Genomic DNA, 27520 nt, shown 5'->3' with positions numbered 1-27520 from the left:
TCGCTCAGATATATTTTAAGGGAAAAGCTGGACAAGTCTTGCATTACATTATGTTTGCGATTGTGACTTACCAGATTTTAACTTTAAATCAAATTCACTTAAACTTAACTTAAAGAAGTTATGTTTTCCCTACAACAATTCAGCAGTCAAAATATACCAGTAAGCTAAGATACAGCTATTGTACTGTATTCTATCAAAAGACAGAGACAAAGCAAGGCAGATATAACTATCCAAACTTAAACAATGTTTCAAGACAAGTCGAGAATTCAATTCAATTCAATTTAATTTATAGGGAAGATATCTGTTTACACAACATTGCTTTTGTTATTCAAATGTGCCAACCACCACCTTTTGTTTCAACAGCCAATGAGGCTCTGTTGACACATTAATGACAATAGGTGACGTCAACGATATCTTTCCCTATTCTCTCTTTCTATTCATACGGACAGGTACATTCACATGAAGCCAGCCCAAAGCCAAAGGTTTTTAAATGGCTTGTGGTCAATAGTGATACCGGTGTTACACTACAATATGTCGAAAAAAATGAGTATTAGACAAAAAACAAAAAGATTAAAATTACTATACTAAAGCATCATTGTACTAAAATATTACCAAACTACACTATGCAATCACTATGCCGGAGTGCTATACATAAACACAAAGCGTACAATGCAACAGTGAATACATTAAGAAGTCAATATTGCTACTATATATTGTTTGAGTCTATTGTTTTCATAAGATACTTTCTTCTCACCAAAAATTCTCTTAAAAAGTGGCTTACATTGAATGTACGGTATAACCTTATTTTAACATAAAGAGTAGAGTATAGAAAGATATATTTTTCGGTAATGACTTAAGAGAACTCGGAGGAAAATCCGAGTGCTTCCGAACATGAGTCGAACATTTGACCTTCCGATTACAAGTTAGGATGTTCTACCACTGAGCTATGGCCACTAGCTCAGCATTTTTCTGGAAAAGAAATATCGAAAGGTGACATTTTTAAACAAGTGTCGAAGAAATAAATGGCGTCGTGGATGTACAGTGAAGAGTAAATATTTGTTAAATATTGACGATCCGGCTCGTGACATGGCAGAAGACATTTACAATTTTATGTCTCATTGTAAAAAAATTTATTGCCTTGAAACCGAAACAGGAAATAAGCTTCCTGCTATCTCAATTTCAAACTCTTCATCTTGAACAACAAAGTCCTGTCCCTCCCTTCCAAGAAATTACCAGACAAAACGGGCCTTCTTCCAAGAAACCCAGACAAACGGGCCTTCTCTCCCTGATGCTGTAACACGCGCTTGTTGTATATCCAATCAATGAAATTGCTGAACCGTTTTCTACGAATTAACTCTCCTCCCCACGAAATTTGTCATCGTCGTGTTCTTTTAGGGTCAAAGATACCAAGACCTTCTTTTGATGCTGAAGATTTGCCTTCGAGAAGTGCTTGTTTCCCGAAAAAAATCTTGCTTCTGTGGAAAAGGGAAAAAGTTCCCGAATTAGAACGCATGGCGTTGTTCCAAGCAGCATAAAAAACGGAAAAGAAAAACGAAAAAAAAAAACTGCTCCAACCAGATGATGTAAAAAGCTCAAAAGGATGACTGAAATCCGTTACCTTTTAGTGATGGAGACATCAAAAGATACCGAACTTCTTAACTTCCTCTCTTCCTGTGTTGACGTTACGTTATTCGAGTGCGTGTTTTCTGTCATACCTAACTCGCCTTTCTCTACCTCATCGGCCTAACTTTGCGCAAACCGCCGACTAACGACGACAAGAAAAGAAAATCTCATTTTAAATGGAAACCAAACTCCGTTCCATTCTCTAACGTCTGTCTAAAGGCTGTGCGTCATCTGGTGACGAGTTAGACGACAATGGTAATAGTGAATCAAAATAAAATTAGAGAATGTAAAGTGAGGAATATAAAATGAGATGAAGGAACGACCAAGCACTTTCCGAGGCAATAAAGGTTTGCACGGCAGCCATGTTGCGTGGCAGGAACAATAGATTCTTTTTCCCAAGGGAAAAAATGTTGTTTCTAATGCAAAACATTTTCATTGTTCCTGCCATGCAACATGGCTGCCGTGCAAAACCTCTATAGACCGATTCGGCTAACTCAATGTTGTATCCAATTCAAATGTCTCGGGGTTAAGGTTCTTTGCGTGTTGCATTTGCATGATACTGTAGCAAAACGTTTTGTTCCCAAAGGATTTGTATTGGGTACAACATTGAGATCCCGTCAACACGTATCCGTCTTCGTTTGAAAACGCAACATATTTTCTCCGTTTTCAAAAAATTCGCGTCCACACGTAGCGTTTTTCGCATCGTTTTCGCCCGTCAACACGTACACGATGAATTGATTTGAAAACGATAACTTTTAACTATAACCCGACTGTGCATGCTTGACGCATGAGTATTCGCTTTTCCGACTACTATTTGGCTTGCTTAAGTTGTCCCACCAAGCGCTAGTACGTACAGGTCTAACCCAAAAATAGTCGAGGTCTTGGCGGGCAACCACCAAGTCGTTTCAACTCTTGACATCGGTTGTGAAAATAACCTAATAATCTTCAACCGCCTTCTGGAATAGTCAGCTTGAAGAAATAGCAAAGCTAAATTTGATCGAAACCACGCAATTAGGTTTGAAATAAGCTCAAGTATAAAAGACAAGAATGTGAAGGGCCTGTCTGCCATCTTGAATAAGTTTATAACACTGCGCGGAGTGGATTGGAACTGATAGTGTGGCGTCACCGTTTTGGAAAAGTTCCGTTTTCGTCTGCTCACACGTACACGCGAAAACAGCGTTTTCAAAAAGTTTCAATCTGGAGAGCGTTTTTGAAAAGTTCCGTTTTTCACTTATCGTTTTCATTGGATACGTGTGGACGGAAGCCGTATCCGCAAAGAAAAAGTTGTGTTTTCAAATGAAAACGGATAGGTGTGGAGGGAGCCTGAGTTAGCCGAATCGGTCTATTACAGCCATTTTTTTTTCAGAGGAAAGCACGCTTACTTAATGCTCGCAACATCTTCTACCTCGTTTCAACTAATGATCGACAAATTAGAGATTATTGTAGGATGTTAGTTTCCAACAACTACGGAAGCGAACATGTGTGATTCGTAGCAAAGAAAGAAAGCTTTATGAAGCAATTTTTATATTCTAAGCTTGTTGTTATCGACAAGTAAATACCAAATCTAACCAATACCGGAATTACTTTCAACATCCAAGTAAAAAATGCTCTAATTTCATGCAAACCATAGTTTTTGAAAATACTCCAGCGCCACGTGGTTTTCGTCTTACCTTGCCGAGTTGAACCCAGTGCATTAATCCGGACTCCTTGGGGCTGATAAATGAAGTGAGCTCTTTTCCAAACTGAGGAACCGCTCTTTCTATTCGCAAACAGTCAACCGCTGAACGGCCTACATTTTTAGCACCCAGTTTTCGCCCAGCCATCATAATTTCACGGTACAAGCAGACTGCAAACTGTAAAGATAACAGACAATTATCAGTAAAGAAGATTATTCTTTGCATCTGATGGGACGCGTTTGCCAAAAAAGGCGGAAAGAAAAATTTTTTTTTTTCACATTCCTTCTTTGAAAATTAAATTAGTGCCAAAACTGAATAAGCATTGCCCATACGGAGCTGTCCGGGTCAATGAAGTAAGATATCAAATATCCATGACACAACTAAGAATCAATACTGATACTTCTATCGTTCCACCATTGATTGCTGGTATTTTTCATTGGGTACTCCCTATTGGTCAGACCCCTTCACAGTAAGTTTGTTATGCTAAACGTTTCTGCACCGGGTTTCCCTATCAATCAGTACTGGACATGCACGGGGCTCGAGTTAGATTACTTATTTATGAGAATTTATCGAGGGACGGGGCTTAACCCCGGTGATGGGGATAATTCTAGTAAGCTACAAATTACTCCAACACTTCCAGAACTAATCGAGAACCTTTCCTTTCGTCAAAGGAGGTAGCGTGTCCGAGTGGCGCCGGACTTGAGATCTGGAGACTCCGGGTTCAAGTCTCTGACCAAAAGCTGAAGTTGTTCTGGGTGATCCCCGCTTAACGTTTCAGCTACGCTTGCAAAATTGCCAAGTGGTCTACCTACAGTTGGGTTTCAGTCTTCAATAATCGTTTCTGTTTGCTTGTGTCAATTGTTTCAAAAGGCCCTCTAAATCCTTAAATGGAGAGATCCAAATAATAAGTACTTATATTTATTTATTTATTTGTTATCATTTTACCTCAGAAGGAACCAAAAGCATCCAGTCGTTATCCTGGTTACCAAAGCAACTGGTTCTAAAAATCCTCACTCCAGATGCATAGCCCAAGTCCATTAGCTGCAAAACGTAACACGAATCAAGCAAAAATCGCACTGAGGCGAAGAAATGAACTATCGCCGACGAGAAACCTAAATTTCAATAATCCTAAACTTATGGTCAAAGTGATTGCAATCCCAATTAATGTAACTTCCCAAAGATTACTTGTATAGTCATTTGACATGATAACACCTTTTTCCGAGCGCAAATACGACAGTGTCGTTTATAATGATCAAGTTCACTTCAGGTTTACAGCCGTAAGTGGACCCTCAGAGGAAACGCGAGGCGAAACCAAAGCGGGCAAAACAAGCTACTGTAGGTTCGACTACCAGTCGCTATTTCGGGACTTGAACTAAGCCAACACTCCTCCCCCGAAGGGAGGCAGTTTTTCACATTTCTCTCCCTCGCTCCCAGCTCTCTCCCTCTCTCCACTTACGCGCAGAAATGCAAGTAATCACATTCACGCCCAATTTTTGACATCCAAAATGAAGTGTCTTTTTAGTCTAAACCAACCTTTGCCACCAATTTCCAACAATAAAGTAAGGGTAAAGGTTAGCGTTATTTTTAGCTTAGGGTACATTAAGTGCAGCTGTTGTATATCTTTACTAGAGAAGCAGCATTGGCGACACTTTGTGACGTTAATTGTCTTTATTATTCAACTATTAGGCCATTTTACCATATTTGGTCAGAGAACGCGCAAAATATGAGACGGTTTAAAACAGAGCAAATACGGACGGACGGGAGTTTTTCAATGAAAGAAATTGTTTTCAACATGATGCAAAGACTGAGAATTTAGAGAAATTTGGTTTGTGATCGCTTGTCACTCGTCATTTTGTTTATCCAGTCAAATAAGGACATTTGGCTAGCTTTTGTGCTGTTTACATTGTTCGCACGCACCCTGGAAGGACAGGTGATGCAATTTTTTTCAAAATACTCTTACGCATAAAATTGAAGCAAAATAACATCTTTTTTGTAGGAATAATAAATCTCTTATTCGATGGTTTAACATATAACTCGCAATTTATCATTGCCGTATTTTTATTCGCTTGTCCGGGCTCGGCAAAACTACCACTCGCAAAAGATCCGCGTATTATTGCGAAACCATGAAGTGATGTATGCATTCCGAGAGTTGAGTATGTTTAAGTTTGAGGGAAGAGGAATTTAAGGGTACAATTCGTGACGCTTTTTGAGATCCGTGTGCATTTAATTGCTTGCACTTCTAGACAAACCACTTTTGCCATCGGGTTTTAAAGTGACCGAGGAAAAAACGTTGCCTTTCCTTCGAAAACTGCGACTTTTAAGATTTTTTCCAGTTCCTGACCAGTTGTTCAAGATGTACTAAATTTTGCGGCACTTACACAGCAATGAAACTTCTATGAGGGGACGAGGCATTTTTTGAGGAAAAAACGAAAATCTAACGTCGGGTGCTCATATTCACACGTAACCACAGCAGCCTAACCGTTTGCCGGTTGCTGATTCAGGGCATAGTTAATAGAGGGGACTGGTTTGAAAGCTCGGCAAACATCAAAGGAGCAAAACAAAGATTCCAAGATTTAAGTTGGAAGGTCCACGACCGTGCCGGTGCACAATCTTTTGTTTTGCGCTCATACACTATGCATGAATTATGTAAGCAACACGTTTTCTATTGGTTAGTTCCTTAGTACGAAGTAAACAACTATTGTGTTTTGTGCACGGTCAAGGCCAAAAAAGCGGAGAAAAACAAAAACCTACAACAAAGAAAGTGTCGGGTTTCATAATCATTCCCGTCTATTAACTATGTTCAGGGGAAGTAAATCCCTCTTTTGTTTTTGCCTTAATAAACCCATCGTTTTGCGATGCTCCGTCGCTTTCGTCGACGTGGTGTCTATTTGCGACCTCAAGTACTACAAAAACACAACTAACACGCTTTTATCCACAAAAGAAGGAAGCAGGGGCATTGCTTTATTACCTGCGTTGCATTAGTTGAGAGTTGCGATGACACTAGGGAGGTCTGGGTCAGGACTTTAAGTCCGTTCTGATATGAATTCTGGACCCCCAATACTCAAGGAACAAACGGAGTCCCTGATTGTGAAGTCTTACGAAGGGATCGTGAACGTAGCAGAGTTGTGCGGACGGGTCATCTGCAGTGGGACATCCGTGATATCAGTGCGGAGACAAACGGTCACACGATGTGGAGTCAGACATCGAGTGCCAGAAGGAAGTGTAGAAAATCTGCACGAAGAGACGCAAGAAAAAGATAGCGCGAGTAATGCAGCGTTCCCTGCGGCGAAAAAATAAAAAGGGGAACCAACTTAAGATAAATCCTCAAATTACCCAAAAACAGTTAATTTACAATCAATCAAGGAAAGTAGGGTTTTCGAAAAAAATTATATCAATACGATGTATTGATGATATTGAACAGACAAACACAAATCAACTATAGAGATAAAGAAACAGTTTTGCATTTGATAATGCGGAGGAGGTGACTAAAAAGATGGGCACGAGGGCGGCACTAGATAGCGTTGAGTAGCTGTTTGAGTGACAAAATTGTACTAACAACCACTGTCGATGATACGTGTACGCACGCCAATAATACTCACAGACTTGTTTCTACGAAAAATAAAAACTTTTTAAGTGAACAGTTGGATTTGACAGCGCGAGGCACACACATTATAGATATGTGGCAAAGGTTTTGTTTTCCGAAAAGACGGGAAAAGAGGGGAAAAAATTGGTAGGAGAAAGAGTATGAGAAATAACAAACCTGAGAGATACAATTTAAGTGAGAAAGACCTGTGTGGAAAGCTTTCGTTACGAAGGCCCGGAAGGCGGCTATTGTTTGCATGAGTGAAGTCGAGAGGGGTATAAAACTAATTGTGAAGCATGGATTAATATCTTAGGCATCATAGTGTAGAGAAAACAACGTTTTGATCCGAAAATTACATGGCCAAACCGGCAAAAGCAGAGTTTCTGAATTAATGAGTTTAATTCGGGAAAGAAACCGGGAGACTTCAGTGGAACTGGCGTGACATAAAAAAGATTCATCGCAAATACAATTGTGACTAGTTGTGTATCCAAAGCAAGATAGGGGCAAAAAAAATGAAAACTCTCACCCGAGCATCAAGGAAAAAGTTTTAGCTCATTATCAACACACCCAAAAGTGCATGTTCAACTGAACCACTGCACTGTGGTGAAAATCCTCACACACTCAACCGCACAGGAGACTGAACATGAGACAGACGACGGTCTTTAGGATTCAGAAAGTTGACGTTATTCAGTGATTTAACTTTTGTCGAACATAACGTTTCCAAATATCTTCTGAACTTCATAAAGACAACTTGTCGTCTGTCTCCATTTTCAGTCTCCTGTTGCGGGAGAGTGTGAGGAATTTCTTCAACACATGTGTTGCAGTGATGTTTCAGTTCCTGTGAACCATGCAGTTGATACATTGATGCTTAACAAATGCGGAGGAGTAGAGCTTAAGTGCACAGTGATAAAAAGTACCCCAAACAGGTGAGATCAGTATCAAATACTGCTCCAAGCAAGTTGACACCTTAAGTCTCGTCGGTCTTCATGAAAAATATTTAAGTTCAGAAAACTCTGCTTTTGCCGGTTTTGAATGTAATTTTCGGATCAAAACGTTTTTTCTCTAACTATGAGCCTAAGCATAAACTCCATGCCTTCAACAATCTTTTCATACCCTCTGACTTCATGAAAAAATAGCCCGGCCTTCGTAACGAAAGCTTTCCACACAGGTGAGTCTCACTATTGTATCTCAGGTTGTTGATTCTCTACTCTTTCTACCAATTTTTTCCCCTCTTTCCCGTCTTTTCGAAAAACAAAACTTGCCTTCTATAATTGTGTGCCTCGGCTGTCAAATCCACTGTCACTTAATAAAGTTTATTTTCAAAACAAGTCTGAGCTATTATTGGCGCTGGAGTCATCGCAGTGGTTTAGTCCAACCAAATATACCGTGTGCCCATCTTTTTAGCTCAGCATATCAAATGCAAAACTGTTTTATCTCTATTAGTTGATTTGTTGTTGTTCAATATCATCAATACATCGTATTGATATAATTTTTCGAAAAAACCCTAACTTGCTTGATTGATTGATAAATAACTGTTTTTGGTAATTTGAGGATTTATTTAAAGTTGGTTTATTTTATTTTTTCGCGCAGGAAGCTGCATACTCGCCTAGCTTTTTTAGTTTTCTCTCTTCTGCAGATTTCTAATTTTTCTGCATGATTCTGAAAGTGTGACGTTTGCTCAGTCACTGATATCAAGGAACGTCCCAGCAGACTCTGCTATCACACTTCGAGACGTCCAATCAGGGAACGTTGTTCTTGGAGTATTGGGTCCGAATTCATATCAGCTACTTCAAAGTCTGACCCAGACCTCCCTTAGTGTAGAGCAACTCTCAACTAATGCAACGCAGGTAATAAAGCAATGCCCTGCTTCCTTCTTTGTGGATAGAAAAGCGGGCTAAGCGTGTTAGTTTTTGTAGTATCGTGAGGTCGCAAATAGACAACCACGTCGAGGAAAGCGACGGAGCATCGCAAAACGATGGGTTTATTAGGCAAAAACAAAAGAGGGATTTACTTCCCCTGAACATAGTTAATAGACGGGAATGATTATGAAACCCGACACTTTCTTTGTGGTAGGTTTTTGTTCTCCGCTTTTTTGGCTTGACCGTGCACAAAACACAATAGTTGTTTACTTCGTACTAAGGAACTAACCAATAGAAACGTGTTGCTTACATAATTCATGCATAGTGTATGAGCGCAAAACAAAAGATTGTGCACCGGCACGGTCGTGGACTTAAATCTTGGAATCTTTGTTTGCTCCTTTGATGTTTGCCGAGCTTTCAAACCAGTCCCCTCTATTAACTATGCCCTGAATCGGCAACCGGCAAACGGTAGGCTGGTGTGGTTACGTGTGAATATGAGCACCCGACGTTAGATTTTCGTTTTTTCCTCAAAAAATGCCTCGTCCCTCATAGAAGTTTCATTGCTGTGTAAGTGCCGCAAAATTTAGTACATCTTGAACAACTGGTCAGGAACTGGAAAAATCTTAAAAGTCGCAGTTTTCGAAGGAAAGGCAACGTTTTTTCCTCGGTCACTTTAAAACCCGATGGCAAAAGTGGTTTGTCTAGAAGTGCAAGCAATTAAAATGCACACGGATCTCAAAAAGCGTCACGAATTGTACCCTTAAATTCCTCTTCCCCTCAACTTAAACATCACTCAGGTCTCGGAATGCATACATCTTATTCGATGGTTTAGCATATAATAAGCGCGGATATTTTGCGAGTTGCGTAGTATTTTCCGAGCCCCGGAAGAGCGAGGAAAAATACGAGCAATGAACAAAATGTCCGCGAGCATTATATGTTAAACCATCGAACAAAGATTTTATTATTCCACTACAAAAAAGATGTTATTTTGCTTCAATTTTATGTGGTAAGAGTATTTTGAAAAAAATGCATCACCTGTCCTTCAGGGTGCGTGCGAACAATGTAAACAGCACAAAAGCTAGCCAAAGTCCTTATTTGACTGGATAAACAAAATAACGAGTGACAAGCGATCACAAACCAAAATTCTCTAAATTCTCAGTCTTTGCATCATGTTGAAAACAATTTCTTTCATTGAAAAAACTCCCGTTCCGTCCGTATTTGCTCTGTTTTAAACCGTCTCATATTTTGCGCGTTCTCTTGACCAAATATGGTAAAATGGCCTAATAGTGGAATAATAAAGACAATTAACGTCACAAAGTGTCGCCAAATGCTGCTTCTCTAGTAAAGATATACAACAGCTGCACTTAAATGTACCCTAAGCTAAAATAACGCTAACCTTTACCCTTACTTTATTGTTGGAAATTGGTGGCAAAGGTTGGTTTAGACTAAAAAGACACTTCATTTTGGATGTCAAAATTGGGCGTGAATGTGATTACTTGCATTTCTGCGCGTAAGTGGAGAGAGGGAGAGAGCTGGGGGCGAGGGAGAGAAATGTGAAAACTGCCTCCCTTCGGGGGAGGAGTGTTGGCTTCGTTCAAGTCCCGAAATAGCGACTGGTAGTCGAACCTACAGTAGCTTGTTTTGCCCGCTTTGGTTTCGCCTCGCGTTTCCTCTGAGGGTCCACTTACGGCGTAAACCTGAAGTGAACTTGATCATTATAAACGACACTGTCGTATTTGCGCTCGGAAAAAGGTGTTATCATGTCAAATGACTATACAAGTAATCTTTGGGAAGTTACATTAATTGGGATTGCAATCACTTTGACCATAAGTTTAGGATTATTGAAATTTAGGTTTCTCGTCGGCGATAGTTCATTTCTTCGCCTCAGTGCGATTTTTGCTTGATTCGTGTTACTTTTTTGCAGCTAATGGACTTGGGCTATGCATCTGGAGTGAGGATTTTTAGAACCAGTTGCTTTGGTAACCAGGATAACGACTGGATGCTTTTGGTTCCTTCTGAGGTAAAATGATAACAAATAAATAAATAAATATAAGTACTTATTATTTGGATCTCTCCATTTAAGGAATTTAGAGGGCCTTTTGAAACAATTGACACAAGCAAACAGAAACGATTATTGAAGACTGAAACCCAACTGTAGGTAGACCACTTGGCAATTTTGCAAGCGTAGCTGAAACGTTAAAGCGGGGATCACCCAGAACAACTTCAGCTTTTGGTCAGAGACTTGAACCCGGAGTCTCCAGATCTCAAGTCCGGCGCCACTCGGACACGCTACCTCCTTTGACGAAAGGAAAGGTTCTCGATTAGTTCTGGAAGTGTTGGAGTAATTGTAGCTTACTAGAATTATCCCCATCACCGGGGTTAAGCCCCGTCCCTCGATAAATTCTCATAAATAAGTAATCTAACTCGAGCCCCGTGCATGTCCAGTACTGATTGATAGGGAAACCCGGTGCAGAAACGTTTAGCATAACAAACTTACTGTGAAGGGGTCTGACCAATAGGGAGTACCCAATGAAAATATACCAGCAATCAATGGTGGAACGATAGAAGTATCAGTATTGATTCTTAGTTGTGTCATGGATATTTGATATCTTACTTCATTGACCCCGGACAGCTCCGTATGGGCATGCTTATTCAGTTTGCACTAATTTAATTTTCAAAGAAGGAATGTGAAAAAAAAAAATTTTTCTTTCCGCCTTTTTTGGCAAACGCGTCCCATCAGATGCAAAGAATAATCTTCTTTACTGATAATTGTCTGTTATCTTTACAGTTTGCAGTCTGCTTGTACCGTGAAATTATGATGGCTGGGCGAAAACTGGGTGCTAAAAATGTAGGCCGTTCAGCGGTTGACTGTTTGCGAATAGAAAGAGCGGTTCCTCAGTTTGGAAAAGAGCTCACTTCATTTATCAGCCCCAAGGAGTCCGGATTAATGCACTGGGTTCAACTCGGCAAGGTAAGACGAAAACCACGTGGCGCTGGAGTATTTTCAAAAACTATGGTTTGCATGAAATTAGAGCATTTTTTACTTGGATGTTGAAAGTAATTCCGGTATTGGTTAGATTTGGTATTTACTTGTCGATAACAAAGCTTAGAAATAAAAATTGCTTCATAAAGCTTTCTTTCTTTGCTACGAATCACACATGTTCGCTTCCGTAGTTGTTGGAACTAACATCCTACAATAATCTCTAATTTGTCGATCATTAGTTGAAACGAGGTAGAAGATGTTGCGAGCATTAAGTAAGCGTGCTTTCCTCTGAAAAAATGGCTGTAATAGACCGATTCGGCTAACTCAGGCTCCCTCCACACCTATCCGTTTTCATTTGAAAACACAACTTTTTCTTTGCGGATACGGCTTCCGTCCACACGTATCCAATGAAAACGATAAGTGAAAACGGAACTTTTCAAAAACGCTCTCCAGATTGAAACTTTTTGAAAACGCTGTTTTCGCGTGTACGTGTGAGCAGACGAAAACGGAACTTTTCCAAAACGGTGACGCCACACTATCAGTTCCAATCCACTCCGCGCAGTGTTATAAACTTATTCAAGATGGCAGACAGGCCCTTCACATTCTTGTCTTTTATACTTGAGCTTATTTCAAACCTAATTGCGTGGTTTCGATCAAATTTAGCTTTGCTATTTCTTCAAGCTGACTATTCCAGAAGGCGGTTGAAGATTATTAGGTTATTTTCACAACCGATGTCAAGAGTTGAAACGACTTGGTGGTTGCCCGCCAAGACCTCGACTATTTTGGGTTAGACCTGTACGTACTAGCGCTTGGTGGGACAACTCTTAAGCCCAAATAGTAGTCGGAAAAGCGAATACTCATGCGTCAAGCATGCACAGTCGGGTTATAGTTAAAAAGTTATCGTTTTCAAATCAATTCATCGTGTACGTGTTGACGGGCGAAAACGATGCGAAAACGCTACGTGGTGGACGCGAATTTTTTGAAAACGGAGAAAAATATGTTGCGTTTTCAAACGAAGACGGATACGTGTTGACGGGATCTCAATGTTGTACCCAATACAAATCCTTTGGGAACAAAACGTTTTGCTACAGTATCATGCAAATGCAACACGCAAAGAACCTTAACCCCGAGACATTTGAATTGGATACAACATTGAGTTAGCCGAATCGGTCTATAGAGGTTTTGCACGGCAGCCATGTTGCATGGCAGGAACAATGAAAATGTTTTGCATTAGAAACAACATTTTTTCCCTTGGGAAAAAGAATCTATTGTTCCTGCCACGCAACATGGCTGCCGTGCAAAACCTTTATTGCCTCGGAAAGTGCTTGGTCGTTCCTTCATCTCATTTTATATTCCTCACTTTACATTCTCTAATTTTATTTTGATTCACTATTACCATTGTCGTCTAACTCGTCACCAGATGACGCACAGCCTTTAGACAGACGTTAGAGAATGGAACGGAGTTTGGTTTCCATTTAAATGAGATTTTTCTTTCTTGTCGTCGTTAGTCGGCGGTTTGCGCAAAGTTAGGCCGATGAGGTAGAAAGGCGAGTTAGGTATGACAGAAAACACGCACTCGAATAACGTAACGTCAACACAGGAAGAGAGGAAGTTAAGAAGTTCGGTATCTTTTGATGTCTCCATCACTAAAAGGTAACGGATTTCAGTCATCCTTTTGAGCTTTTTAATCATCTGGTTGGAGCAGTTTTTTTTTTTCGTTTTTCTTTTCCGTTTTTTATGCTGCTTTGAACAAACGCCATGCGTCTAATTCGGGAACTTTTTCCTTTTTCCACAGAAGCAAGATTTTTTCGGGAAACAAGCACTTCTCGAAGGCAAATCTCAGCATCAAAAGAAGGTCTTGGTATCTTTGACCCTAAAAGAACACGACGATGACAACTTTCCGTGGGGAGGAGAGTTAATTCGTAGAAAACGGTTCATTGATTGGATATACAACAAGCGCGTGTTACAGCATCAGGGGAGAGAAGGCCCGTTTGTCTGGGTTTCTTGGAAGGGGAGGGACAGGACTTTGTTGTTTCAAGATGAAGAGTTTGAAATTGAGATAGCAGGAAGCTTATTTCCTGTTTCGGTTTCAAGGCAATAAATTTTTTTACAATGAGACATAAAATTGTAAATGTCTTCTGCCATGTCACGAGCCGGATCGTCAATATTTAACAAATATTACTCTTCACTGTACATCCACGACGCCATTTTATTTCTTCGACACTTGTTTAAAAAATGTCACCTTTCGATATTTCTTTTCCAGAAAAATGCTGAGCTAGTGGCCATAGCTCAGTGGTAGAACATCCTAACTTGTAATCGGAAGGTCAAATGTTCGACTCATGTTCGGAAGCACTCGGATTTTCCTCCGAGTTTCTCTTAAGTCATTACCGAAAATATATCTTTCTATACTCTACTCTTTATGTTAAAATAAGGTTATAACCGTACATTCAATGTAAGCCACTTTTTAAGAGAATTTTTGGTGAGAAAAGTATCTTATGAAAACAATAGACTCAACAATTATAGTAGCAATATTGACTTCTTAATGTATTCACTGTTGCATTGTACGCTTTGTGTTTATGTATAGCACTCCGGCATAGTGATTGCATAGTGTAGTTTGGTAATATTTAGTACAATGATGCTTTAGTATAGTAATTTTATCTTTTTGTTTTTTGTCTAATACTCATTTTTTCGACATATTGTAGTGTAACACCGGTATCACTATTGACCACAAGCCATTTAACCTTTGGCTTTGGGCTTCATGTGAATGTACCTGTCCGTATGAATAGAAAGAGAGAATAGGGAAGATATCGTTGACGTCACCTATTGTCATTAATGTGTCAACCAGAGCCTCATTGGCTGTTGAAACAAAGGTGGTGGTTGGCACATTTGAATAACAAAAGCAATGTTGTGTAAAAGATATATCTTCCCTATAAATTAAATTGAATTGAATTGAATTCTCGACTTGTCTTGAAACATTGTTTAAGTTTGGATAGTTTATATCTGCCTTGCTTTGTCTCTGTCTTTTGATAGAATACAGTACAATAGCTGTATCTTAGCTTACTGGTATATTTTGACTGCTGAATTGTTGTAGGGAAAACATAACTTCTTTAAGTTAAGTTTAAGTGAATTTGATTTAAAGTTAAAATCTGGTAAGTCACAATCGCAAACATAATGTAATGCAAGACTTGTCCAGCTTTTCCCTAAAATATATCTGAGCGAATTTCCTAAAAGGTGGCTGCTGGAGTTTTCGCTTGAGCACGGGCGTAGCCCGTGTTCAAGCCAGTGTGGCCGATCAAAATGAGGGGGCTTGCCGTCAAGGCCTGCTTTGCCAAACAGCCCAGGGACAGTTCTAACAGTGGGTGGGTGACTGTGAGTGTCAAAAGCACAGGGCTGGCTGGGGGTTGCTGCTTTGAGACTTTGACTGCAGTTAGATTGTGGCCTTGTTAAGTGAGACTTTACAGTGTAGGATGCCTTGGCAATTTTTCCTGGACTAGTGCAGGCCTGAATGATAGTTTGCTTTTGATCACCAATTAGAGCGAACCCACAGTGTGCCGTGGGTGGGTGATTGGCAGTTGTGTGACCAAAGCACAGGGGTGGGGAGGGTGGCTTTTTTTTACTTTGTGACGGCAGCAAAATTGGCTTGTGTTTTCACAATTTCTGCAGGTACCTTTTTGACAAATCCAGTTAGATATATTTTTTTGGTAATTTTGTTAAAAGCGGAGTAGAGACCGCTTTATTTATTAACACAGTAGCCAATGTGCTTGGGTTGAGTAAATAAATTACATGAATATAGACGTCTTGTAACAGAATCGATCAAAGTTCTCTGAAAGTTTTATGCTGTTTATTTTTTAGTTCAACTCGAGATAATGCCGTTGAAAAAAATGTTCCTTCAATTTTAAAAGCTCTTTTTGTCTTCGAGAGGTGTGGGCATCATACCGGGGCTCCGCGCGCGCGCGGAGAACCATGGTTAAGAACACATGGTAACATCGTACGACCGTCTGTCCGGACGTTGAACATTTCATGTTAGCCAATACGCGAAATGTCGCACTGCTGGAACCCGCGTTGTTTTTGGCGGGAAGTTGCATGGACATCATACTACTCTGCGTTTTAGTAAAACAGGCAAACGTTTTCAAGACAACGAAGAAAGAAATTAACAAGAGAGAGAGAGAGAGCAAAAGAGAACAGTAAGCATGCGATCGACTAGTAGGCGATGCTTAACATGAAAGAGAGCGACACTGGAGAGCACGAGAAAGATGGCGGAATTTCAGTGGCAATGAGAGAAAGAGACAGCAAGAAAGAGCCCGAATAAAGAGACGAAATGATAGTGACGAGCAGCGGAATAACGAATAAACACAATCTCGAGAAAACATGCTGAATAATGGTAACGAAAAACGGCGAAAAGAGCACGGGAAAAAATATTGTAATGAGAAGGCTGGACTGGTCGTACGGGAAGCAGACTAGTTATAAAAATAGCTGAAAACAAAACTAAGGATAATAATTGAGGATCTCCGCTTTTAGCCTTGCGTAAAGTGTAAAGATGTTATTGAACTAGCGTGAGGTCCGCACTGGGAAAATATTGGTCGAGTTCCCTTTTTTGTAAGTATATGGACTGAGCCTGAAAGGCGAGGTCCATAAACTTGCAAAAAAGGAGCGAGACCAATATTTTCCCAGTGAGGGCTGGACAAGCTAGTTCAATAAGGTTTTAATCATATTGACTTTCTTGCGCAGGGTTTTCTATTCTTGAGTCTTGCCTCTTCGCCAGCGTCCGTTAACTGTTCTGGAAAGGGAAATTCGTACTGGAACTCCGACATGACTAAAAAAAAAACATTTTCTCGCATTTCTCCTTTAATATCCGAGAAAATGGAAACAGAAAAATGTTAACAGTTTGGAAACCTCTATACTATTTTCATTGATATGATTGCGCCGAAATGGCCACGCGCGATACATAAATTAGTACGCTTTTTCTCTAGAGACCATCGAAATACCCATGGGCATTGGGCAGAGTATTTATTCGCCCTCCACACTTGTAATCACCCTGTTATGCGTTCATGCCCCGAGAGGTCGCTACGGAGCCCCCTTTTTTGTCCCACCCACCTCCCCTCAGCGACGGAAACCTCCATCCTGCTGCACTTCTTCGCATGCGCGGAAATTATTTTCGCCCATATCTTAGTATCCTCACGTGTGCCATAGAGGTGCAGCATAACAATGAAAATTCTACTACTGTTAAGCCCGACAAGGACTAGGAAAGAAGAAACAACTTCTTCCCAGGGATCTCTCCTCTCGACCCCTGGAGTTCGAGAGAAATCCTTCGGAGAAGGTCACGGTTTCCCGAATAAACTCACAAACGAAGTCTTGATAAAAGATGTCCCGTATAAAGTCGTCGCGAAATGTACAAGCATTGCACAACAATATCTTCGATATAACATTTATTCGATATTTAATTATTCTCGAAAAGTTTAAGCCATATTCTGCTTTCAATTTATTGCATACTCATATCTACTAGTCACCCTTCGAGGTTACTCTTATCCTTTATTAGCAACAAATAGATAAATGGATTAGCGAGCAAGAGATAAAGCAGAAAACACACTAGTATAATTCATTTGTTATTTCATTGACAAAGAGGGATTTGCTCCAACAGTGGTGTTGGTGTTCCGCGACGGCTTCTGACTTCGACAGAAAAAGGTATTGACCCATTAGGGCAATGTAGCAGTTCTCATAAGTTAGAACGTGATTAGCGGGTGATCTAAAGCAAAAACAAACGACTAAAATAACAAGAAATGGCTTGGACTCAAGAACACTGAATAGAAGCAACTACAATACCTACGAGAGTTCCTACGCTACCCACTTTAAACAAGTGGGACACTAACACGAATATTAAGATTCCATTAGGATGAAATCAGTTGAAGCCTGCACCAAACAGAGCCTCCAAGCATTAGTCAGATTTGGAAGCCCACGACCAGTTGCATACAATTTCGATCAGGAGAATATAAGGTAAGAGAGCGAATTCACCATATTTATTTGAAAGCCATTATTGCTTGACTGTGCTCTGTTCTGTGTTGTAAAGCACGCAGGAAACGGCTAGAGCACGAAAGAAGTGTAGGGGGAAACACGAGCCGATAGGCGAGTGTTTCTCCCTACTTCTTGAGTGCTCTAGCCGCTTCCTAAGTGCTTTACAACAGAACAGAGCACAGTCAAGGCTTCTTTATTTGTTTTATGAAAAAAAAACAAGTAATTTTTTCTTCAAAAATTCTACTTTATTTTCAAAGCGCGCGCTGCTTGTGGCGAACTGAGATGTCGTCAGCACAGTGCTTTATACTCTGATAAAGCACGCTACTTTGGACCAATCAGCGCGCTTGTAAGAATGTTTAAGATTATTTGATTGGTTAATGAAACAAAGGCTTGTCAAAACATCAATCAACTGGCTTGAAAATCACACAAAATTAGAATTTATGGAAAAACAAGTGCCTCAATGTTCGGTTTCAGTCCGTAAAAAACAGCAAAAAAGAGGATCTAAATGATTAAGTTCAGTGAAAACCGGCCGAATTGTTGCCCATGAAAACCTGCACGTTTCCGACATGACAACTGGAAAACAAACTCTTCATTGCTTGCGGCTGGAATCTGAAAACCTGTTGGGAAATTTTGTAAATGAAGAACTCCAGCGTGAGGACTTTCTGAGCTTGAAAGAACTGCTGGACCGGGCGACGGTTGAGGTCTTCCATCCAAAGCACTTGACAGAATATCTGAGCAAGCCTTTAACTGACAGCTTCAATAATACCCAAGGTAAAATTTCGGAAATTCATCTGCCATTTCTGCGAATGATGGCGTGGGCTTTCGTTTGTTCCGTGCTTTGTACTCTCATAAAGCACGAGAAACTTTATTATAGTTCGAACGTAGCGAATTTGCGTGAAAAGAGAAAGTAATATCGAACTTGAAGATTGTGCTGGAAAATGCGACTGCTCCCTTATTTTAGGACAAATCACAGCTTTGTTTTGTTCGAAACCTTTTTCATCACCATTCGAGCGTTTGACAAACGAGGGCAGGTGCTTCTGGGCCCGGTTGTTCAAAAGCGATTAACGCTAATCCCAGATTAAAATCAACCAAGGAGTTTATTTCTCAACAAATGCTGTTCAACGCGGATATTCAGCAGAACTTTACATTAGAAGAAGTCAATCTTGAAAAACAAGAATAACAAAATTAACTTTCACCAAAAAGTTGAAAACATGAAACAAAAGTTTACGTTAATCCTGGATTAAGTTAATCGGCTTTCCACAACCGGCCCTGGGTGAACAATGGCGAGCTTTATGTGGGAGTACGATGCCTTGGCCAGGCATTGACTCTGGAGGCCTTTCGTCCCAGATCCCTCCGTTAAAGAAACGGAAGGCTCTGGAGACGAGAATGGTTTGGAGGTCGGATTTTTTGCCAGTGCGCGTGCTCATACGGAAACTTGGTACTCGTTCTGAAAACTCGTATTCCTGCAATCAGGCTTTATTTAGTTTCGCGTGGTACATACTGTGTGAGTTGGCGAAATGAGCAAATTTTTCTCCGGAATTTCTTCCGCCCACTTTTTTTTTTATTGATTCACGTCCTTCATCCGGAGACGAGTACAACATCGCCGGCTGTTCCTTCTGGTTCGCTTAGTGTTGAGGACGAGATACACGAGAGTTACTTGACTAACATTGTACATAAGTTAGAGTTTGTCTGAGTGAAAGATCTCAGGTGGCTCACATGAATGTATGTATTTGCAGAACAAGATAGAAGAATGGAGATGTTTGCAGCGGTTGTGCAGGTTTGAGATTCTTGCTATAACAGAAACGCAGCTCGACGAATCGATCTCAGGTGACGCGGTGGATATAAAAGGTCGTAAAGGGGGTGGATCTATATTGTTAGTATTACGCAGATTATTTGCAAGAGAAGCATCGACAAGATTTGTTTGCTAAAGGTATTGAAGCGATCTGGTTACAAATGAAATTCCCTAGCAAGTCAGTCTTATTTTCAGTTATGTACAGGCCGCCTACTGTTTCATGATTTTTAGTTTGCGTTTGCTCAGATGTCCACTCGAAATGGCTTGTTTGAAATCCTCACACATTATATTGCTGGGTGATTTCCAACTGCAATCTTCGTATAACATATTCCAATTGTCAGAGTAAAATATTAGCATACAAGAAAAAAAAGCTATGCCTTACTAATATTCTTTATATAAAGAGTACTAACGAGGAGTGTTTTACCAGCATACAAGGATCATAGACTGACGTTTTATCGGTATTTTGATAGGCTGTTAGGCTCATGACTTATTAATGAGATTTGAAAACTAGATTTATGAAGGACTCCCTTGCTCATAGAGGTGCGATCTTGTGAAACAATGTCAGTTTAAATGAACATGGAGTCTCACATAGAAGCCAAATGACCTCTGCCAGCGATTGAAAACAAAAGCTTATTTTAGAGATTTTAAATTCAACGTTGTTTCAGCTTCAGCTGTCCGGTATCGATGTGATGATTTAATTTTATATTTGACTGTTTTACTTTATGTACTGTACATATTTGATGTTAGCTGTTTAAATTATTGTCATTTTACATTTTATAGTTAATTGATTTTCCTTAATTTACACACGACCCCACAAACTTGCTGCAACAAGTTGCAAAAATAGTGGAGACACTTCACCTTCTTGGGGCGTTATTAATTAATTTACTTATTATCTCTCACACTGCAGCCCCCCATCCTTATCAGTGTTGCTAGCAAGACAAAAAATTGTTGCAAACTTAAACAGTCAACATTGAAAGGGGGAGAGGAAGTGGGAAAGGTTTAAATTCTAGATACGGCGGGTATTGGAAGGTAGAAAAGTTTTTTTTATGAAAGTGTCTCAACATTTTGCAACTTGTAGCTTTAATCATTATCATGTCAAAATAAAAGTCTTCTTCTTCTTGTAGGTTTGGCATTTAAATTTGTAATTGAGATAACCTTGCATTTTGCTATTGGACGGTTAGGCAATAGATTTTAAAGAAAAAAAGAGAAATGCAGTAATTCTTTTCACGTGGTTGCCCATGAGGTTTCGATCTAGGATTGCGCGCAGTGAAGTCATGATACTTAATTTTTGGATGGACGATGGAGTATTCGATTAGAGCAAAGATTCCCTCACTTCATTTGAACAACTTGGATGAAGTCTTTCTTTGGATAGAATATTAGCGCTTAATTGAGCTGTTTATTTAAGCAATTCGGTTGCTAAAAAGTTTCAATCGTCTTTTGCGTTATTGTTAAGTACCGCAAACCCACAGTATGATCCAAAAGTGTGGAATTGCCGCATCGTCTCTTTCGTATCATTTGTCTTGCGTCTTATCTTAGGAACTTTCTTTCCGGCTTGTTCGTGTTTCTCTTCGGCATGACCGACCGCATGACAAAATACATTGTTCTTTTCTTGTATTCCGCTTTAAACTCAGATATGCACATTTTCTTGCGCAGATGCAATCTCTTTTTCGGGTTTTGTAAATCTTATCCTCGTCAATGTATTCGTCAATGCTTCTATTACAGCAACGTATCGGACACGACGGCTGACACTGTCCAGGATCAATACAGCTGCTTGGGCAAACTAAAAACGAAAAGCACACAAAACTTTCTGAAATACCCTTCCGTTTGGAAAGAAATTGTAGTTTTACGAAGATTTCAGTGATTTTAAGAGTTTTGGGAATTCAGGTATACAAAATGGCGTCCACACTATGATCATGACGTCATCATCCCCAATCATTTTAGTGACTTCAAAAGAAACTTCGTCTTCATAGGACTTCAGAAGAAATATTGGATACCCTAGCAGCCCCATAATTCTCTAACGATACCTCAATGCACTTGAAGCTCAGGCGTGTGATGCCATTACCTTCAATTTATTTTCCTTTCATTATTATTTTCAAAATTCGTAAGTTACCGTTAACAGGAACAGGTGTGTTCCGATCATGGAAATGGTAATGAAAGTGAACGGTTCCATTATCTGCAAAATTAAATGAAATAAGCTAATTTTCCATTGCTCTCCAGTCAAAACATATTCATAAAAAGCATCAATGAAAGCAAATACGTGCACTGCTCTGTTTTGGTGTTAACTGAATTTCCCTGTCTACAGACAAAACCTCAGGCTAAGAGCTCTCACAGGAGTCCCGTTTTCCCCTTAAGCCTTAATTGTTTAATATTTTTTCCACCGTATGCAATTTAACTAAATTTCCAGTCTTCCTACTACGCCATACGACCGAGGTGTGAGAGACATGGTTCCTATACCTCGTTTGACGTCATTCTTTCCTTTAAGGCCTGGCCAAGCGCTCGCAACATTTCAACGTAACATCTTGCGACATTGTTTCATGATGTTGCGACTTGTGTTGAACTGGCTGGCCAAACGCACGCAACATTTTCAACATTTTCAACGCAACATGTCGATGAAACACTTGTATAAGATCTTTGGCTTGAATTTCTAAAAGCTCATTAACAATACCCAGGGTACAGTGCAAAACAGTTTCTACTTGTGATTAAATCTAAATAAACAGTGTTAATTTCTTCTACTTAAGATACATTTTTCTGTCGTTGTTGATTTTTGTATTCTTTATAATCCTCCGCGTGATGTTATAAACAAGAAAATTTTAAACAAGCTACATTCTTTCATCGGCTAAACTTTTAATTCTTACCGCTTGGGGAAGACGAGGTCGAGGCTTCAGTTTTAGGAGGAGATGGAGAAACCAAAGGAGCCTGAGTTGATGGGCCTTTAGGAGCCGGTGGAGACACTGTAGCAGGGGCTGTAGGTAAAGAGGGAGGAGCGACTGCTTTGGGGAGAACAGGCGATGTCTGAGTCGTGTTCGCAGGAAGGAGACCTGTGAACCGAAACCAATTGGTCAAACTTTAACACTGTAGTATCAAACCATAATTTATGAAGGATTTAATCCAAGACGGAAATCCTTTTTTGAATACACTGGCAAAAGACTTACTTCAGTGATTTAGCCGAAGCATCCATGAGTCTAGGGTCAAAACGTGACTTGTTTTGACTTACCGAGGTTTGGTTTACCAATCCTTGACATAACTGTTGGAACAGTGACACAAATTCACCTTCATTTTCACACATCCTCACTTAGGAAAGAATTTACACTCCCCTTCCCCTCAGTCAATGTTCCTGAGTATTGTCATCTGTTCTACAGTACATTTCCGACCAAGATAAATGAAAATTGAGTTTGGGGGAGGAGAAAAGGCGGCTTTCATTAAGCGGGAACATTTGGATCAGTTATTAGATGACCAAAAATTAATCTTTGTCTCAAACAAAACAAAACAAGCAAGGTGACACACGATAACACCAAACCGGTATGGCCAACACATCACGCATGCGCACAACCATTTCACCTGCTCTTTTGTCTTTGTCTCAACTTCGGTGCTGCGTCGGTGGGGAGTGAAACACGAAAAAGGAACGTGGCTTGCACGCGCGACTTGCACGCGCTTTTTCCCGCCCTTAGTTACAAGGAATTGCTACGAATTCGGATTGGTTGATTGCGCTGTTTGCACTTGCTGCGATTGGTCGAAGTTATTACTTTGGTATTTGTTTTACGACACTCAATTGAAAGCCGCTCTAAAGGTAAATCAACCTTCATGCACAAGAAAGATTTGCGAGCTGACGTTTTGAGCGGTAGCCGGCCTTCGTCAGAGGGAGTTGCAAAAAGGACCTAAGTTCCTAACAGCCAAACACCCAACGCGATCCTAACTAAAAAATTTAGAATTTCTTGGTTCAACAGCAACGTCTCAAGTTAAATTTATCGTAGGATTTGCTTGCTATCGGCATTATAGAAAATACATCCCCGAAAGAGCACCGAAACGGCCTCGTCTCCTTGTTGCTTTGTGACTCGAAGTCCTCCCTCTAGCTGGAAAGATATACTTATTAGCTTCTACAGAATTTTAAAAAAAATTTTTATTTGAGTATTTTGTGTGGCCAACTTTTCCAATAGTTTTTTTCTTACTAAAACACACAAGTTGTAAATAGATCACCTGGTTTTGCTGTCACTATGACGTCCATAGACACCGCGCAATCAGAAACCAGTGGCTCTGAAATGCTTGGACTCCCATTCAGTAGAAGTAGGCGTTTTCCTTCTGGGTCTTTGGCAAAGAATGTCACGTAACTATGCAAATCTGGTCTGTCTGTGATGAGCTGAAGCTTGAAGGCAGATCGGGTAACAAAATATCCCTCGTGTTTCAGGGAAGAATATAGTGTAAAAGGTGAACCAAACTTGTTGGTGAAGTTCACGGTTACACACTTTTCTAGATTAGAAAAGAAATGTAAATATTGAAGTGGGTGTCATCGACGAAAGTTAGAAGTGATCCTCGCATTCAACTGAACAATTTAAACAATTGTCTCTTATAGACCTGAAAGTTCAAATGCCTTCAACGGGATTTGACCCCATGACCTCTGCGATGCTGGTGCAATGCTCTACCTGCCGTCTGCGTTTCAAAAACGCGCGTGCTTAAGTTCCCTAATATCGGAAAAAACCTCAAACGAGAGCGCGCACATCACATGTAATCACACTAACTTTGTTTTGAACTTACTTCTTGGTGAAGAACCGATCGAGACCTCCGGTGTGGAAGGAATTGCAACTGCGGCTTGTGTAGTTGCCTCTTTTGTTCCCACCGGACACATTGGTATACAGGAAGGTAGCACGACAGGTGAAGCTGGTGTTTTCTCGATTAAATGTGGTGGATGAGGAAGCGGTTGGCCGTTGATTCCAGGGGCTTCTACTGGTCCCAGGGAATATTTGCAATTCTGATACTTGTGTTTCCAGAATGGGTTTAGGATAAAGGTACAACGATCGAGGACGTCTGGCTCACCGTTGTAGAAATCGAGAATAAGTTTAGTCCCGTAGTCTTTCCGATCCTCTGATTGGCAAATGTACCAGTCTTGGTGCCATGAGTTAAAGAGCAAATTTCTTGCAAATTTCATGACCGAGAAAATTTGAAAAGAGCTGTCTCTATCTGTAAAATAAAAATAAAAGTTCTTAAGAGTGAAAGGAGGTTAAAATTTAAATTAGAATCACTATTCTCTTTCGTCTACAACCCACAGTTCTATAATGCACCTATATTTCAATCATCCAGTCCTTCACGGGAACATTTGAGCCCAGAAAATTGACCCGGAGGCTGTTCCCAGCTGAGTGGCTTCATATTTCAGTTGGTAGAACATTGCATCGCCATCGCAGATGTCAAAGGTTGGAATCAGGTTGAGGCCACCTTAATTTTTCAGGTGTCAATATAAGAGACAATTGCTTCAATTGTCCAGCTGATTGCGAGCATCACTGAAGTTCTCTCTTTCCTAAATACCTCTCTTGACACGTGTTTGAATTTCCCAGATCATATATGACTTCTAAAGTATTAAGTATCCCAAATTAAAGCTAATTCCGATAAAGAGGTTTTGGTCGTTCATCGCGATGAAGTGCACTTATATTGAAGTATTATCGACAGTACTTAAATATTATCTGAAAGCTGTCTCTCTGACCCTGTCATGGAATCAAAAGTCTCGTAGAGGGTTAATGGTTCTCCGAGAAGTTGCTGGGTTAAAAAAAAATTAAATAAATAAAAGAAGTTTTGAACTTTTGGCGAAATAGTGGGGCGATGATTGTGGAAACGTACCGAAAACATCACTCCCGTCTCGCTTTTGGAGCAGAAAATGGTAGTTCTTCTGTCTCATAAAATGCCCAGGGAAGCAAGCAGATTCAAAAGACACACTGTTTCCTCCGAGGTCTAAGTTTGCATACAGACTAGGAATACGGGCCACGAAAACATTGCACCATTGATCCAAGACGAATTTGCCATTTATTGACCTCCAGCACTGGTTAAGCGAGAAATCTTCTTGTGGGAAAGGAATGTTGAAAGAGTGAAAGGTGTACAGTCCGTTTGCCACGACTAGAAGAAACAGAAAAAAACAGGATCAGTATTCTGAAATGCGCTGAAAATAGTTTTGGTTAAGTAAAACTAGATTCTGACAAAAAAAAAAAATTCTTATTTAGTGATGTAACAATTCGCTTTTAAGATTTCTCATAAAAATTCTTTGACTTAGGCCATTTTAGTTTCAATAGGAATAAAACGCAAACAGCGGTTACAAACATTTGTTTGAAATGCATAACTTTTATAAACTTAACGTTTCGTATGTTACAACATATATCACCAGAAGTGATTATAAATTTTAAATTCAAAAATACAACTGTACGGACTGGGAACTAACGAAATTGATTGACATAAAACGACAAGAATATCCTAATAACAAAGTTAAAGTTTCTCACTGCCAACGTTTTCATTTAAGGCATGCTTAAGATCACGGATCAACAGAGATTCTTTAATTTTGCAATGCATGTCTGATCGACCAGTTGCTAATATTTCGCAATGATCCCAATTCTATGGTTGGTTAAGAAAACATGATCAGCAATTGCAGATTCGTGACAATTTGTAGTTAGAGCTTTTAAAATGTTCTGTTTTTCTGTCACGTAATCGGCGTTTCATTTTCCCTGTGTAGAAATCATTGCAATCCCAGCAGTTTGCTCTGTACACTACTTTTGACCTAAAGGAAGGAGCTAGTTTATCTTTGTAAGGGAAAAAAGACTTGATCCTTCGGGTGTTCCGAAAAACTATTGTGACTTTGAAAATACCATAGAATTTGCTTATACAAGACCTCAGCTGTTTTGTGAGGTAGAACGATAAGAACTTCTTTTTTCGTAACTGTTTGTACAGGATCTTTTGGCTTATTTTGATGTTTCTCAATGACATCATTTATATGATATTTAACAGTTCCCATAGGGTAGCCATTAATTAACAAAATCCTCTTGAGGTCATCTAGGGCAGACTGTAACAATCGGGGTGACGAACAAATTCTAATGCAGCGATAAGCCAAAGTGCGGACTAGGTTTATTTTGTATTTATGTCAATCAATTTCGTTAGTTCCCAGTCCGTACAGTTATATTTTTATTTTTTATCTTAACTGAATAATAATCACTTCTGATGATGTATGTTGTAACATACGAAACGTTAAGTTTATAAAAGTTATGCATTTCAAGCAAATGTTTGTAACCGCTGTTTGCGTTTTATTCCTATTGAAACTAAAATGGCCCAAGTCAAATAATTTTTATGAGACCATCCATGAGCGGTATGGCCATGACACGCTGAAAACGGTACGAAGATATGAAAAAGATCTCTCCCAGTATAACAAAGTGGCACTCGACATTACTTTCATACAGAAATGCAGACTATTCCACATTTATCCAAAGTTTCTGTATTTCAAGTTAAGTAGACAAGATTTTCAGGAAACACGAGCTTGCCGCCGTTTCAAGGAAGATGTGTTAAATTACGAACTTCGCGAAAAGAAATCACTTCGACTCAAGTACAAGGAGTCCTATGAAACAGCACGTCACTTGCCGACTTCAGGAAACCTTGTCACCTCTTGACCTGAATCACACTTGCCCTACCATTGAGGCAAAATCGTCAAAATTGAAAGATCACCTGTCTAAGATATTGAACAAAAAGTTCAATGTTCTAAAACGGAAGAAAGGAATACCACAGCTCTCAAACTTGGCCAAAGACTCAATCATTTTCAATTATTCGCATCGTGTGTTAACGGAAACAGAGAAAAGTGTTCTTGCAAGAGGTTTACGTTTGTGTCTACCACCAAAAAATGTTGACAAATATGAGGTCAAAAGCTCTTTCGAACTGCTCTTTCGCGATTTAAAAAGACATGGACCCACTCTGACGGTTGAAAACGAGGATAGGTTAAAGTGTCAATTAAAAAACATTTCTGACAACTACATTTATTCA

The 27520-nt window shown here is 39.8% G+C and overlaps 3 protein-coding genes across 3 annotated transcripts in view; 1 reads left to right on the top strand and 2 right to left on the bottom strand.

Annotated features, from left to right (window-relative positions):
• Window positions 1-1397: 1397 nt before the first annotated feature.
• LOC138037489 (pyruvate dehydrogenase phosphatase regulatory subunit, mitochondrial-like) lies at window positions 1398-6286 on the bottom strand. Its single transcript, XM_068883408.1, has 4 exons — window positions 6268-6286; window positions 4245-4340; window positions 3294-3476; window positions 1398-1475 (listed from the first exon to the last, which is right to left on the bottom strand). Exons 2-4 carry the CDS (start codon window positions 4335-4337, stop codon window positions 1398-1400), a joined length of 354 nt encoding a protein of 117 aa, XP_068739509.1. The 5' UTR covers window positions 4338-4340; window positions 6268-6286.
• Window positions 6287-6338: 52 nt separating this feature from the next.
• Window positions 6339-13825, top strand: LOC138037488 (pyruvate dehydrogenase phosphatase regulatory subunit, mitochondrial-like). Its single transcript, XM_068883407.1, has 6 exons — window positions 6339-6521; window positions 7657-7808; window positions 8519-8729; window positions 10666-10761; window positions 11530-11712; window positions 13520-13825. The coding sequence occupies exons 1-6, from the start codon at window positions 6339-6341 to the stop codon at window positions 13823-13825; spliced, it is 1131 nt and encodes a 376-aa protein (XP_068739508.1).
• A 6951-nt stretch (window positions 13826-20776) lies between these two features.
• LOC138038104 (uncharacterized) overlaps window positions 20777-27520 on the bottom strand; it is a 32473-nt gene continuing 25729 nt past the window's right edge. Inside the window, exons 7-12 of the mRNA XM_068883925.1 lie at window positions 25349-25621; window positions 24275-24697; window positions 23720-23989; window positions 22381-22563; window positions 21636-21698; window positions 20777-21305 (exon numbers count right to left, since the gene is read on the bottom strand). Coding sequence (XP_068740026.1) covers window positions 21058-21305; window positions 21636-21698; window positions 22381-22563; window positions 23720-23989; window positions 24275-24697; window positions 25349-25621 — 1460 coding nt within the window. The 3' untranslated portion in view covers window positions 20777-21057. The remainder of the gene's footprint in view (window positions 21306-21635; window positions 21699-22380; window positions 22564-23719; window positions 23990-24274; window positions 24698-25348; window positions 25622-27520) is intronic.

Source organism: Montipora capricornis, chromosome 2 (genome assembly GCF_036669925.1).
Source record: "Montipora capricornis isolate CH-2021 chromosome 2, ASM3666992v2, whole genome shotgun sequence".
NCBI classification, from domain to species: Eukaryota; Metazoa; Cnidaria; class Anthozoa; order Scleractinia; family Acroporidae; genus Montipora; species Montipora capricornis.
This window is presented reverse-complemented; position numbering and strand designations above follow the sequence as displayed.